This window comes from Vanessa cardui, chromosome 20 (genome assembly GCF_905220365.1).
Source record: "Vanessa cardui chromosome 20, ilVanCard2.1, whole genome shotgun sequence".
NCBI lineage: Eukaryota > Metazoa > Arthropoda > Insecta > Lepidoptera > Nymphalidae > Vanessa > Vanessa cardui.
Window position 1 is genome coordinate 2,924,768 of NC_061142.1, and position 16,010 is coordinate 2,940,777.

Sequence of the window (16,010 nt, forward strand, 5' to 3'; positions counted from 1 at the left end):
TCTCGGGGGACCGAGGGAGGAGATTCGCCACCTCTATGGGGCACCCGTTTGGTCACACCGACTGACGGGCACCCGCCGCTGCAAGACTAAGATCCTGAGTCTGCAGCGGAGAGTGGCCGCATGGTGCGGGGATATCGCACGATATCCTTCGAGGCGGCGACCCTTCTGGCGTGCTTTCCGCCGTTGGATATCCTGGCGGAGAGGGACGCGAGGGTCTACGACCAGACTCGCGCCCTCCGTCAAAGCGGCGGAAGTGCGTCCTACCCTGCCAGCGTCCTCGAAGCGCTCAGGCGGCAGGAGCAGAGAAGGGCACACACGACGTGATACGCCCGTCTCCGCGGAGATCGGTACGCGCACAAACGCGTCGTGAGTGCGATCCTGCCAGCCTTCGAGGCCTGGATACGGCGGAAGCGACGAGTCACCTTCCGACTTACACAGGTGCTGACCGGTCACGGTTGCTTTGGAGAGTACCTGTGTAGGATCGGACGCGAGGCGACGGCGGTTTGCCACCACTGCGGGGCTGACCAAGACGATGCCCAACACACGCTAGAGGCGTGTCCCGCGTGGACCGCGGAAAGGCAAGTCTTGGTCCAGCAAATCGGGCGAAATCTCTCCCTGCGAGCAGTCGTGTCGGCGATGCTACGCAGGGAATCGGCGTGGGAGACCGTAGTCAACTTCTGTGAGACCGTCATGGTCCCTGCGGGGCGGGTTCACGGCCTCCAAGCCCCAGTGCCCGGGGCGGAATAAATAGGGCAATCCCTCCGGCCGTGGGTGCGTGAGATGGGGGTCTCACGCATCCGTTTTCATACGGCCGAGAGGAAGACCGCAGTCCAGTATGGCCCCGGACTGCCGGTGTACGCACCAGCGAGGGGTGCGGGGAGGGCGAGACCATCTTCGCCCTCCTGAGAAGGGCTCCGCCAGCCACGAGCGGAGCAACGTACGGGAGAGGCCGCGGACGTGCTGCAAAGGATCCCGTAGCCTCTCCGTTTTCCGTGCTGTGGCGGCCATCGCAGGGGGTTTTAGTGAGTACAATCTCACATAGGATCTCTCCCCCCCCGGAGTTCGGGTATCTATGAAGATTTAACCTGCGTCAACAAAAAAAAAAAAAAGCATGGATGTGGATGGATATAGAGGTAGAAGACGACTAAGGAAACGATGGATGGATTGTGTGAATGACGATATGATTAGAAAGAATGTTACTTGTGAGATGACGTCTGACAGAGAAGTATGGAAGGAGAATGCTGCGTCGACCCCAAATAAAATTGGGATAAGGGCAGGAGGATGATGACTAATATTTCTTTTTGCTGGTGTACGATAACGAGTATTTGATTTGATTTGATATGCAATTAACCGAAATTGATTATAAAATATATTATAATTTTATTTTTACTTAATGCAGAGCAATTTCAAAGAGTTAATTATGTCTATAAATAAAGTTAACTTGGTATCTTTTATTTTACAATTTCTATGTAATCTAACATCGATAAATGAAACTATCCGAAAATATCGAATAATCCGAAATAATTTTGTATCCGTAATCATATCTATCATCGGAAAAATATAATCTGTATTCTGTATACAGATATATCTCTATAAATAGCCTGTAACAACAACCGAATATATATAATACTTTGACGAAATCTTCAATTAATCTATGGTATTTATAACAGATAAAAAATGTAAAATTTGTAACGTACTCGTAAAGTCGACATAAATATTTTAGTGGAATAAAGACATTTCAATCAAGAACTTTTTCATTGAAAATATTGCAGATTAAATAACAATATACAATATACATATATGTATATTACGTAGATAGTGTAGATGTATAATATAAAGTAAAGTAGGAGCCTGCAAATTTCCATTGAATTATAAACACAAATTAAGCACATATATGTATAGTGGTGCTTGCCTGCGTGTGAACCCGCAATCATCGGTTAAGATGAACGCGCTCTAATCGCTGGGCCATCTCAGCATTGTAAAATATGTCTTTCTTAAAGAAAAGAAAAAACTAATTACGTGTATAATAATAATATTTATTTAAAGGCTTACAAGTTCACTTTTTATGACAAAAATGATCAAATTGTTGTACATAGTCATTCGTGCTGTAAATCTCGATACTGTTCTTGTTAAAATCTAATTAAATGGATTCTGTGATTCAGGCATCGACCTTGCAGGCATCTTCGGAGAAGTCCGGCCAGGTGAACTTGCTGAGGTCGAGTATAGAGGAATCCTTAACGAAATTCTCGACGGTAGTCTTCACGCTGTCTTCCAGGGTCTTCGTTCTGGAGAGGACCCAGGCGAAGTCTGCAGGCAAAAAAAAAAAAAACAAAAATAAAATTGAACAGTGTTGCGAAGAGTAAAAATTTTATTTACAATTTTTAAATGTTAAATTAAATACGTATTATGTTTTAAATATAATCATAAAACACACTCTCTTTTGTTTTGGAGTCAGATAATATGGAATGCAATAGATACAGCCATATACCTATGTCATATTTATATAGTATAAAACAAAGTCGCTGTCTGTCCCTATGTATGCTTAGATCTATAAAATTACGTATTTTGAAAACGTATTTTGAAGTGTTTTTTTAAAAAAATAGAGTGATTTGATAGTAAAGTTTTTGTATATAATACATGGACAAAAAATAAAGGAATGCTGTCAATTTTATAAGTTTCTAATATAAAGTAAAAAACAACTACAACGTAACTACTGAGTTTCTTGTCGGTTCTTCTCGGTAGAATCTACTTTCCAAACCGGTGGTATCTTCACTTAATTGTAAAATAAATAAAGTTTATTTTGCTTTGATTTGAATACGGTAGCATATTTAGTATCAGCATTGTACACGTGCGAAGCCGGGGCGGTTTGCTAGTGTTATATAATTAATGAAATCCACACGTGTAATTAATCTAAGTGGCGTTATGGTATTAAAAGTTATTTTAAATGTTTTATCAAATTTATAAATCCGCTAATAAATAAAATTTAATAAATGATAAAATCACGTTCGAAATAACGTGCTGTATTATCGTATGATAATCACTTATAATTGTTTTACAAAACAATTTTAGGTAACAACATGAATTTTGAATCGAAATCTATATGCTAGCATTCCATATATGTGAGTAATGTGAGTAAGAGTTGGTGGAAAATGCCTTTTCACTCTATACTTTAGTATAGAACTAGCGATCCGCCGCGTTTTCGCACGGGTGCTTAGCTATTACATTACAATTTTACTATATTGTTATTGTATGTATGTACCTATTATATATACCTACAAGAAACTTTCCCCTCGAATCACTCTATCTATTAAAAAATCCGTTATTTGATTTTAAAGATCTAAGCATACATAGGAACAGACAACGTTAAGCGACTTTGTTTTACACTAAACTAACTGCCCGCCCCGTCTTTGCACGGAGCAATGATATGACATCACAATAGAATCTTCTAAAATTATCAGTTCTTCTTTACTAAATTATCCATGTATCATATACAGAAACCTTCTTCTCGAATCACTCTATCTTTTAAAAAAAAACACATCATCAAAATCTGTTGCGTAGTTTTAAAGATTTAAGTATACAAGGATATAGGGACAGAGCAAGCGACTTTGTTTTATACTATGTTATGATAATGATGATAGCGATCATATAACGCCGTGATAATATGGACGATTTTTCATGATTTAACCAAAATTACAATAAAAAGACAATGCTTATAATCATAGTGAGAATTTTAACTAATGAGGTTATATTGAGTGTGACTACGCACAACTCACAAACGAGCAAGCATAGTCAATGAACCAATCAGAGAACGGTATTCAATGTAGTGCCTTAGCACGACGAAGCGTAATTCGGAGTTTGCTCGTGTAATAAATGTTTTTATGCAAAATCTTATACACACTTTTGAATCATATTTACATAGCTATCGAGAGTATTAACATGTATAGATAAGCAAGGTTAAAGCATATTAAGAACTAAAGTTATCTAGAAAGTTCGATAAACTAAAATGAATCAATTTCTTTGAACATTCCTATGTACTTCAAAAGTAATCTCTGATCTTTGACGTTAATTAAAAGCGTATTAAAACAATGTATTATTGATAATATTATCAATGCACTAGAACAAATATTTTATCTTCATGTCTTACACATTTTTATCAAAACTCGTTTAAACGACCACGATAAATATTTATATAACGACGAGTTGTCAGTTTTGTTAATTACTATTTTACTCACCTACATAATTATTTTTATACATATTAACGCCATTTTTATATTTAAGAAATAAAACCGAATCTATCTTATGTTGGCGCATACACAGATTCTTTTGTCTATGTCTCTGTATCTTATTAAATCAGCGAATTGATTCCAAAATTTCAAATAAGATTTGGAAAGAACTTATCGTCTATGAATTATTCCTACGAGCAATATGAAACAGTTTGAGTAACCAAACACAATCCTGGACTAAACACTTTTATTATCAGGCGGGGAATCCTAATTAGACTTTGAAAACATTCATGGAAAACAATGAAGTATCTTTAATAAGAATCCTCACGGTTCGAAAAGATATACCCCAGACCTGAGAATTAATTATTGTGTAATGCTTGATGATTAACAGCAAAGGAATGCTAATATTAATCTCTTGTGTGGATCCTACATTTAATCTTGTTACTATCGTTTTTTTTTTTTAATATGAGTCAATAGTGCACATATTTCAATTTGGAATAACGTTCGATAATACTATCAGTGAATATCGATACTGGATCAGATTTGGATAATTCTCATCTATATCAATTGGATTAATTGATCAAATTTTTAAAGAAATTTATATCATTTAATTTTTTTATGACTCAACGACGAATTTATTTGATTAAAACAATGCAGTTATATTTTGGCAGTTTCGTCTTCCTTGGTCTAAAGTATTTAATTAAAAAAAAAAAACAATATTATTAAAAGATCAGACTGTTCCATTTTTAAATTAATTTATAACAATTATTTTTGATTGAAATAATGCAAGTATATTTTGGCAGTTTCGTCTTCCTCCGTGGTCTAAAGTATTTAATAAAAAAAAAAAACAATAGTTTTAAATGATTAGAACGTTCCATTTTTAAATTAATTTATACCAATTAATAATATTATTATTACCTTGACGGGTCTTCTTGTCATCATCGTATTTGCAATAGTAGCCGATAGCGTAGTTTTTGTAGTCAGTGGCGAGAATGTTCAAGACGTTCTTAGTTTCAGCGCCAGATGCTGGAAATGAAATTATTTTCTATAAATACATGCTTCAAGTAAATAATCCATTTATATTCGGTATACTGTGACGAATTATATCACTAAAATCAATTAATATCCACACATGTTGACCGCACCTATTTAGATAAATCATTATCATTTTTGTAATTCGACAGTAAAATTACATTTAAACAATTAGGCGAGTGCATATTATTTTTGTTTTATTTCGACAAAGGTTTATCACGAAATTAATTTGAGAATTATGTTTAATCTGATATGGTTTTTAAAGGGATTAAAGTTAACCTTTTTCCGAGAGAATCCTGTAGAGACCAGACCACTTATCTCGTATTTTACCGCGAAAAAGGGTCTCGGTTTGAAATGACAATACATCTCAGATGCATACTTTAGAGGCTCGTTTATTATGAAAAGGTTCCCACCGCTGGGATAAAACCTTCTCTTCCATTAAGGAGAGGGTTTGGAACATATTCCACCACACATATGACGGAATGCACATGTGGCAGAATTTCGATGAAATTAGACACATGCAGGTTTCCTCACGATGTTTTCCTCCACCGCCGAGCACGAGAAGAATTATAAACACAAATTAAGCACATATATGTTAGTGGTGCTTGCCTGGATTTGAACCCGCAATCATCGGTTAAGATACATGCGTTCTAATCACTGGGCCAAATGTAAGTAGACGCGTTGAATATGAAATGGTTGGTTAATATTTTCTTACAGTGCCAATGTATATAAAAAACGTAATTTATTCTTACGTCCATAGGGCAGGGTGAAGAGAAGTTTGCCAGTGTTGCCAGCGTCGTCAGCGAGCTTGGCAGTGCCTTCAATGGTAGCGAGCTTGTTGTTGGCAATGTGGACGTTCTTTACTTTGAAGAAATCGCCTTCCAATTCGTACTCAGCGTGACCGCACTTTCCCGTCCTCTCAGCGTTGTTGGGGTACCTGCCCACTTCATACCATGTTCCTTGGCCGAACTGAATAAAAACAAATTAAAAAACATACGTTAATATATGATGTTGACTTTCTTGAAAGATGTCTCGGTGTCTACACTAAACGATATACGAGAATTTTAGATAAAATAATATTTGTTCATTATATTATTATTCGGACAATTGAGGAATTATTATTAGTGATATTCATTGCATGTGCACTAGGAGTAAGGATAAGCTTATAACGACAAGTTTCCGACTCCGCAAAGTCAATAAATACTTCTTGGGGCAAGGTATCCGTATTCTATATACGTATTCTATAATAAAATTTCACAGACATTTTTAACTTTGCTGTTTCGTAAATTCAAATCGTTTGTAAAAAGTATATTGGTAAAAAAAAGCATATTATTCGATACAAGATTTTATAGACGGTAAATAAGTGTGGAGTTAATACTTGTTGACTTCTAAGCAGGATATATTAATTTAAATAATTGTATTAACTAACACTGTATTTTTTTAAATGTTGAAAAAGTTTAACTACTGAGTTTCTTGCCGGTTCTTCTCGGTATAATCTACTTTCCGGACCGGTGGTAGCTTCACTTAAATGTTAATTGACGACAAAAGTGCTTGTAAAAGCCCACTTGAATAAAGTTTATTTTGATTTTAACTTAATGCTGTTAAGCGGTCGCTTAAAGGCATAAAGTGAACAAAGCACAGAACTCTTTACTGGAAGACTGATTAAAGAATTTTGCAACGAAAAAACTAAATCTTTATTAATATTATAAATGTGAAAGTAACTCTGTCTGTCTGTCGCACTTTCAAGATAGAGTCAATGAACCGAATTAGATGAAATTTGGTACGAAAGAAACTTAAACTCAAAGGAACAAGGAACGCTACTTTTTGTCTAGTACATGACAATCAACTCCCTAAAACGCGGGCGAAGCCGCGGGTTACGACTAGTTTAATACAAAGTAATAATTTTTTATTACTTTTTTTATTATCTGCTAATGTATTTTTATACATTAGCAGATAATTTTATAGTTTGAAAAATAGTGCAAACAAGAATGGAACCTATTACGTAACTACTTTGTATAGGAGACACTCCTATCCATTACAGAGGCCTTTATACAGAATTCTTATGTGTAAATTATGGTCTATTGAATTCCCAAGGTCATTGCATTATACCAGTATTATAAAGGTACGCTGTAACCAATTAAGTAGATAAAGAGGTTTTATATTTAGATTAAACCATACGAATTCCATTTTACTAATTCAAATAAATATCAAAAAATGGATGTATCATGAGACTTCTGGTACGAAATTGCTTTCCCTATATTTTATATGACATAACAGACATAATTAAGTATTTAATTAAATTTGATAATATATTAAGAACAAGAAATAAAATTGCCGTCAAAAATCCTGTACGAATCAAAACATCAACAAGTAATATCTTTTGATAATATGACATGGAACTTTAAACAATAGAAAATCATAGAGAGATAAAGAAACTAATGAACTTTTTCTACATCGACCGGGAATCGAACCCAGGACCTCGAAGTGGTGTATCCATGAAAACCGGTGTACTACTTGACCACTTAGGTCGTCAAAAATCACAATAATTTTGAAGTTTATGGGAGTACTTCCCACTTGCAATGGAGCAAATTTTAGATATTAAACATCCTAGTTAAAACCTGTACACTAATATACGTTCGTATCGCTATCTCAGATGCTGGATCTTCTTCGTAAGAGACTTTTAAGACAAGTACTAATGTAGCCGTGACGTCATAGTCTACCTACACATAGAGACACTAATTGGTCAAAACCACAAACAATTCAAGTATTTTATTTTATTACTCGTAATTAATTTTCAGTAATCTAAATTTATCTTGTACATTACATACATATACATACATATGAGACAACATCACATATATTACTCTGATCCCAATTTAAGTAGCTAAAGCACTCGTGTTATGGAAGATCAGAAGTAACGAAGGTACCACGAACTTCCAGACCCAAAACAACATAGAAAACTAATAGTATCTACATCGACTCAGCCGGCAATCGAACCCAGGACCTCGGAGTGGCGTACCCATGAAAACCGGTGTAAACACCATTTGACCACGGAGTTCGTCACATTAAACTAATGTTTATGACAATAAATAATATTTTATTGTTGCTTTAGAAATGAATCTTTCAAATAGTGTTATAAATCACATCAACTTCGTGAAAAAACGACTTTATATTTTACTAAATAAAGAATATATTGTAATGAATGGTTATCACTACATATTATAAAATAATGCGGCATCAAACACCTACCCGCATTGGAGTAGCTTGACGGAATAAACTCTAAACTTTCTCCTTAAAGGGAGAGGAAAGCCTAGCAGTGGTATATTAACAGCATGAAATAAATTATACACTAAAATTACTATTAGTACTTGCACGGGTTTGAACCCGTAATCTTCAGGTCAGATTCTCGTGTTCTAACCACAGAACCATAAATTTAATAATACTATAGTAATTATTATAAAAAAAACTTACAGCAGCAAAATTGAAGTTTTCAACCGGCTTAGGGTCTGGGCACTGGGAGTCGACGATGACGTTAGCTGTGACCGAAGCCACCAGGGCGAGGATGATGACTGGGAACATCTTGTATCAAAAGCTGGTTACTGCTTCGAATGCTGACACAAACTGACAGCGAAACGAGCAATGCATCCCCTTATATACGAGCCGTCCATCTCCCGGTCAGAGGTCATGATAGAATTCGGGATGATATGTTTGAAATTAATTTAAATCTTTCAGTTTCTACTTCACAATATCAATTAGAAAATTACATATTTCCGATCATGTAGTCCCGTCACACAGAGGGAATGAGTTAATTTGAATGGAACTTACTTTATAAAATTAAATTTCGAACAATAAATAGACAGATTTTATAAAATTAAATTTAGAACCTTAAATTGAAAAATTTTATGAAATTAAATTTGGAACAATATACAGAAAGCATTCATATTGACCGTTAACGTAGAGTTCGTAACAAGTGGACCGTTTTTTCGTCGCGAAATTAGTATCGAAACCCTTTTATTTTAACGCGATAATATGTAACATTCCTGCTATTAGTAAAAGATATTTTGGAATCAGATGAATATTTTTAAAAGATTAAATAAGGAACATGTTCTTAATTTGAATTTTTATAATGTTATGTTTATTCCTTACGAGTGTAGCTTAATTTACAGAAGCAATGAATTTATATTTGTTATGTTATTTGTTCGAAATAAGTTTATCTGAGTATCTTTCATGCATTTTTTTTAATTCTTATGTATTTCGTTTTAAGTATTGGTGCAATAAAGTATAAATAAATAAATAACGAATTTCGAAGGCAGATAACAGAGATCTTAAAAAAAATACTGATCAAAAACTTATATACTATTTATTCATGGTATCTAATTTGTAATTTGTCAAAAACCGCTTATAGAAAATCTCTTATAACTTTAGAATGTTACCTCATTATAAAATATGTATTAACGTTTAAAAAAAATTAAGATGACTTTCGTATAATTTCTAAAGTACGTGCGTAAATTATCTAAATAAATAAAAAAACCGGCCAAGTGCGAGTCTTGCCCACGAAGGGTTCTCCATATCCTTTATCTACAAAAATGTCTGTTATATAAATCCCTTAAATATTTGTATTTTAATAGTATATATATATATATATATATATACTTGGTGGTAGGGCTATGTGCTAGCTCGTCTGGTTAGGTACCACCCACTCATCAGTTATTCTTCCGCCAAATAACAGTACTCAGTATTGTTGTGTTCCGGTTTGAAGGGTGAGTAAGCCAGTGTAATTACAGGCACAAGAATCATAACATCTTAGTTGTCAAGGTTGGTGGCACATTGACGATGTAAAAAATAGTTAATATTTCTTACAGCGTCATTGTCTATGGGTGATGGTGACCACTTACCATCAGGTGGCCCATATGCTCGTCCGCCAAAGTATAGCATAAAAAGTATAACAGATACTTTTTATGCTATACTTTGGCGGACGAGAAACAGTTAAAGTGGCAACAGAAATACATCATATATGAAAATTTCAGCCCTCAAACTGTCACAGTTCCTGAAATATAGCCTCATGACAAATGGACGCTCAGCAGAGTCTTACTAATGGGGTTTACATTTAACCCTTTAATACGGAACCCTAAAAATTAAAAAAAAGTTATCGGTCTTGATAATTTCAAGCTATCTCTTAAGTTAGGCTGTAGTTATCTCAAATGCACATGTTTACACATTTGATTTATCTTAACGCTCATAATTATACTTTAATTATAACAACAGCTTCTTACATCAGTGATTTGACAAAAAAATTGCAATAACAAAGGAAAATAAAGTCATTAGAATAATATTATACGGCAGTCTTAATCCTTGGCAATATTTAAGCATCGTTTGAGAAACTATTACCTATCAATATCTAAATAATATATGCAAATATGTAATAATATGTAATTTATATTTATGTATATATGTATGTATATTTTGATTTATATTATATTTATATGTATGTATTATTGGTATGTAGTTATGTGTAGTTTATTACAATACCTTAGTATAAATATTATTATATTGTACTATTCCTCATTTTTTTATATATTTTTCTTCACTTACCTGTTTTCGTTCTAAGCTCCTATCACCAAAGGTTGTCTGTGAGAGATCGCTATAAGCGATAAGACCGCCTTTGCGCACCATGTACTTATTTTATGTTTTATATTTCCCCTTTTTTTCCATATGTTGTGCAATAAAGCATTTTAAATAAATAAATAAATAAATAAATAAATAAAATAATTATGTACCTACTAATATTATAAAAGTGAAAGTAATTCTCTCTGTTTGTCTGCCTCTTTTTAACTACCAAACCAATGAACCGAATTTGACGAAATTTGCTATGAAGCAAAATTAAACTCCAAGGAAGGACGTAGGTTAATATTCTACCTAATAAATGACAACCAACCATCTAAAGAGCGAAACCGCGGGTGATAACTAGTCATATATTTAATAACTAAAGGCACAAGGGACATGTTAGTTTCCAATAGGTAGGGCTACCATATACCATCAGATAGCCCACTTGCCAGTCTATTCAAAACAAAATAGTAAGCGAGTACATTTAGTTATAACCTCTCGGAAAATGAGTTGGTTCCATTTAACGGTCAAAATAAGCTCATTGATCAAATGAAAGAGCACGCGCTCCCTCAGATTCCTGTTACATGTTTCCGTCCCCTAACATGGAATTCAACAACGGGCTGTAAATTTCCCACTACTGGGCTAAGGCCTCCTCTCCCTTTAAGGAGAGAGTTTGGAACACATTCCACCACGTTGTTCCAATGCGGGTTCACATGTGGCAGAATTTCTATGAATATTGACACACGCAGGTTTCCTCACGTTATTTTCAAAACAATAACTTTTTTGTTAGTACAAATGCGCTCGAAGCGATTTAATGCATATAGCATAGCGACAGTTGCTGTATGACTTTATATCGGTTAACATCTTATCTAAATCCGAAGGATTACAGATGGGACTAATTAATTGTTCAATATTTTTTTTATCGTTTTTCAAAATAAATAACAGGCTTTTTATTATGTTTTTTTTTATTGTTTTTATTCCTTATATCTTTCATTTCTTTTAGTTTATTTACACACGAATTAACCGAATTTTCGGATTTACGATTAAATGATAATTTTCCGCTTTTTGGAACGAGTGAAATCGAAGTGTTGTTAATAAATAAAATTAATTATTAAACTCTTTGCATTCTATTGTCTTATGCCCTATCTATTTTGGCTATATTTTGGATGAAGAATCAAGTGAATGACGGTACCTTTCGAGTCCGCTAGTTATTTATTATAAATTAAGAATACAAAAATCAAAGATATTAGGAGAGTGAAAGTGACGTCATACGACAATTTCAGGAATCGAGCATTCGAAAACTCAGCAGCGCCGAAAATTTTCGCAAGAGAAAAGATTGTCGGACTGATCACAAATAAATGCACTCACATAGTTTTACATTTGTATGTGTCAAAACAATTTTAAGTCCTTGTACTAAGGAGATATTCCGATAAAAAGTTGTACGTTAGAACTTTCTACTTTTTTTATATATATCTGATCTTACTGGAGGAGGGAACAAATCAGACATAATTAACCGGCTGAAAAAGACTTCATTAGAAAAAGTAAAAAAAAAAAAACAAAAAGAAATATCTGGAAGTAAATTATCAATCCAAATACCTAAACATTTGACGGTCAGGTCATAACCTGTGTACACACCGTCTAGTTACCGAGTTCGCTTAGAATATTATTTTTATGAAATTTGTGTGATAACATTTATCGCCTGTGTTTACCGCGTTTACTGATCTGTCCGCGAGCTAAAGGTTCCGTACAATATTTTAAAGTAATTAAAAAGCATGTATACATACAATTCAAATAGAAACTTGAATTAAACTTTGAAATAACGTCAACCGTCATTGGAAAAAGTACGTCTTGGAAGACGAAGTTAGTGTTCCATTTTTAAAATTTAAAAATATTATATTCTACTGAAATAAGGATGAATTTAAAACAGCTATGACGTCATAAGATGGCTTTAATTCAGTCATATTCTTAACTAGTCGCCCGTGGCTTCGGTCGCGTTTAAGGGTGTTGGTTGTCACGGGTCAGGCAAAAAGTAGCCTATGCCATTTCTTGGAGTTCAAGTTTGCGTCATACAAAATTTCATCAAATTCGCTTCAGCGTATTGGTTGCGAAAGACAGACAGACAGAGTTACTTTCACATTTAAAATAATAATAACGATTGAACCTCATTATACGAAATCAAAGTAACTAATGTATAGTTATTGAAACCTTTTTAATACAAGCCTTAATTAAATCGATTTAAAATCGAAACTTGGTGGTAGGGCTTTGTGCAAGCCCGTCTGGGTAGGTACCACCCACTCATCAGTTATTCTACCGCCAAATAATAGTACTCAGTATTGTTGTGTTTCGGTTTGAAGTGTAAGTGAGCCAGTGTAACTACAGGCACAAAGGACATAACATTTTAGTTCCCAAGGTTGGTTGGCACATGACGATGCCGATTGACGATGTAAGGAATATTTAATATTTCTTACAGCGTCAATGTGCCATATGTCTATGGGTGATGGTGACCACTTACCATCAGGTTGCATATATGTTCGTCCGCCAACCAATATCATAAAAAAAGATAATTTCATTACTTATTTAATATATAATCTTAGCAATTAGCTGTAAGACTTAACGCGACTGATTATTTGTAGATATAAAACGTGGAAATAAAATATCAAATTAAGAGATAATTAACCCTTCATTTGTGCACAAACGATAAAAACAATTAGGCTAGATACTAATTTCATTTCCTACAACTGATTAATTGCTTAATATTAAGCCAATTATCGTTTGCATGTTTTGTTAATTATTTGTTTGTAACCCAACAGTCTATTTACTATTAATTAATGACAAGAAAATATTATTAGCAAAAAGACGATTTAACGTTCGGAATTCGTATTCGCTTTTGTTACTAAACTATAGTGTTCCGAGAGCTCCATCTGACTTTTGTTCTTTTTAATCTGAATGTAATAACATCCCGCGTTCTATAATAAACTTTATTCAAGTAGGCTTTTACAAGCACTTTTGAGTCGTCATTTTACAATTAAGAATTATATATTTGTATTAATAATAAACGCTAAAGACAATTACATAGTGATATCAATTCAGTCAATTGTCAAATAAAGTGTATGTGTGATCGTGATCGATCTTTTAATAATGCAGGTGCTTAATTTAAATATAATTTTTTTTGTTCTATTCATTGATGTACGTGTGTGACATTTAAAACTTATTTTTCTATTGTTACATAATAAATCACTATCGTGAAACTTCAGTAGTGACCATTTAATTAAATCTGAACAAATCTACAGAATACCAAGCTAATTCTGTTCGATTATCCTTCAAACCGGAACACAACAATAGGCTATTTGACTGATTTTTACAGATTTTATATTATTTGCTAGAGGTTGATGAACCCAGTAAAAGTTGATTTTTTTTTATTTCTAGTACATACTTGCCGAAAAATATCATATTTAAATAGCGCGCGAAAACTACTTGGTCAATATGGCGCTGCAATGAGGTCGGTGACGTCACTTGCTGTGTTTTAATCTGTGGTACATATAAAAGACGAGCAAGGTTAACAAGCAAGTGATTTCTATGACGGAAAACATCAGGAGGAAACCTGCATGCGTATTCAACCCACATTGGAGTAGCGTAGTAGAATAAGCTTCAAACCTACTCCTTAAAAGGAGAAAAGGCCTTAGCCCAGCTACAAGAGATTTACAAGCTGTTATTGTATAACTGTGTACTGGTTAATACTAAGTTAACCATTTCCCAACTCTACTACAGAGAAATCGATGAGAAACTCTTTTCAAGACAAGGTTATGATTTGAACCCAATGTCTCCAGATCTGCGGTCTGGCTTCGAACCTAACATAACAACAACCGCTATTAAAAATGTCTACATATGCTTAATAGATACAAAAATTGTCCCCGCCCACTCCTAAGCCATTCGCTCAATTGTCTAATTCTTGTTATTAACTAAATGCCAAGATTGTCTTTTGAAATTCAATACGCCGTTTTCGGTCTCTTTAGCTAATTTGAAATTACTGCGTTTAATGCTTAAAATGGTTTTTTTTTAGATACTTCTAAAAAACAAAATGGTTATCATTCTTTTATGTTTTCTAACTTAAAAATTCGTCATTTATGAAAAGATTCTGTATATTATTGTTTGTTAGAAAAATAGCGGTCGTTTTTGTTGTTAAAATGTTATATAATTTAAATTAAAGTAATGGTTGATTAAAAAACCTCATCAAATGAATTCATATTCCATTTTTAAAGTAACAAAAAACGTTAAATAATTTCGAGACAATCAATCAATTAGACGACCTCCTGATCGAGTAGAGTACATCGGTGTTTACGGGTACGCCACTCCGAGGCCCCGTGTTCGATCCTCGGCTGAGTTGATGTAAAAAAATTCATAATTTTTTATATTGTCTTGTATTATTATATTGTTTTGTATGTGATTTTCCATAACTCAAGTGCTTTAGCTACAGTCAATTACAATTACAATCGGGATCAGAGTATTATATGTGATGTTGTCCAATATTTAATTATTTATAAATTTATAATCAATACTAAGAAGGTGGAGATAGTTGTGACTAATTAATCAATTGTGAATACATCTAAACCGAAGACTGCGAACGCTAAATCTGGTATGTACGATTACATTTCCATACATTTAATTTATGTTTATTCATCGCTTTAGGTATTTATTTTATATATATATCAGATATATGATGACCATCTAAAAAACTGTCATAAGTACTGGCATTAACTGCAAATTTGAGAGGTTTAAAGTGTTTAAAGTCAAGATAGGAGCTGATGATTGCGACCACCTTACAAATGAATTTTCACACGCTTAATGGATGTTTATAATTCACAAAAAACATCGTTAGGAAACCTGCATGTGTCTAATTTCAACTAAAATCTGCCACATGTAGCAACGCGCATTGGAACTGCGCGGTCGAATATGTTCCAAGCCCTCTCCTTAATGGGAGAGGAGGCCTTGGCCTAGCAGTAGGAAATTTACAGGCAGTTACTTTATTTTCATAACAAACTGTTACTGAAAAATCGACACACAGACAGATTTACTTTCACATATATAATATAAGTATATTTGATATAACATAATATGTGAGTATAATTTACAATAAGATATAAGTAGTGATAA

General features: G+C 34.0%; 1 protein-coding gene across 1 annotated transcript; it reads right to left on the reverse strand.

Annotated features, from left to right (window-relative positions):
- Positions 1-2,020: 2,020 nt before the first annotated feature.
- On the reverse strand, positions 2,021-8,900 carry LOC124538619 (bilin-binding protein-like). The gene is made up of 4 exons (XM_047115734.1): positions 8,727-8,900; positions 6,008-6,224; positions 5,142-5,249; positions 2,021-2,307 (listed from the first exon to the last, which is right to left on the reverse strand). Exons 1-4 carry the CDS (start codon positions 8,832-8,834, stop codon positions 2,159-2,161), a joined length of 582 nt encoding a protein of 193 aa, XP_046971690.1. The 5' UTR covers positions 8,835-8,900; the 3' UTR covers positions 2,021-2,158.
- Between the last annotated feature and the right edge of the window lie 7,110 nt (positions 8,901-16,010).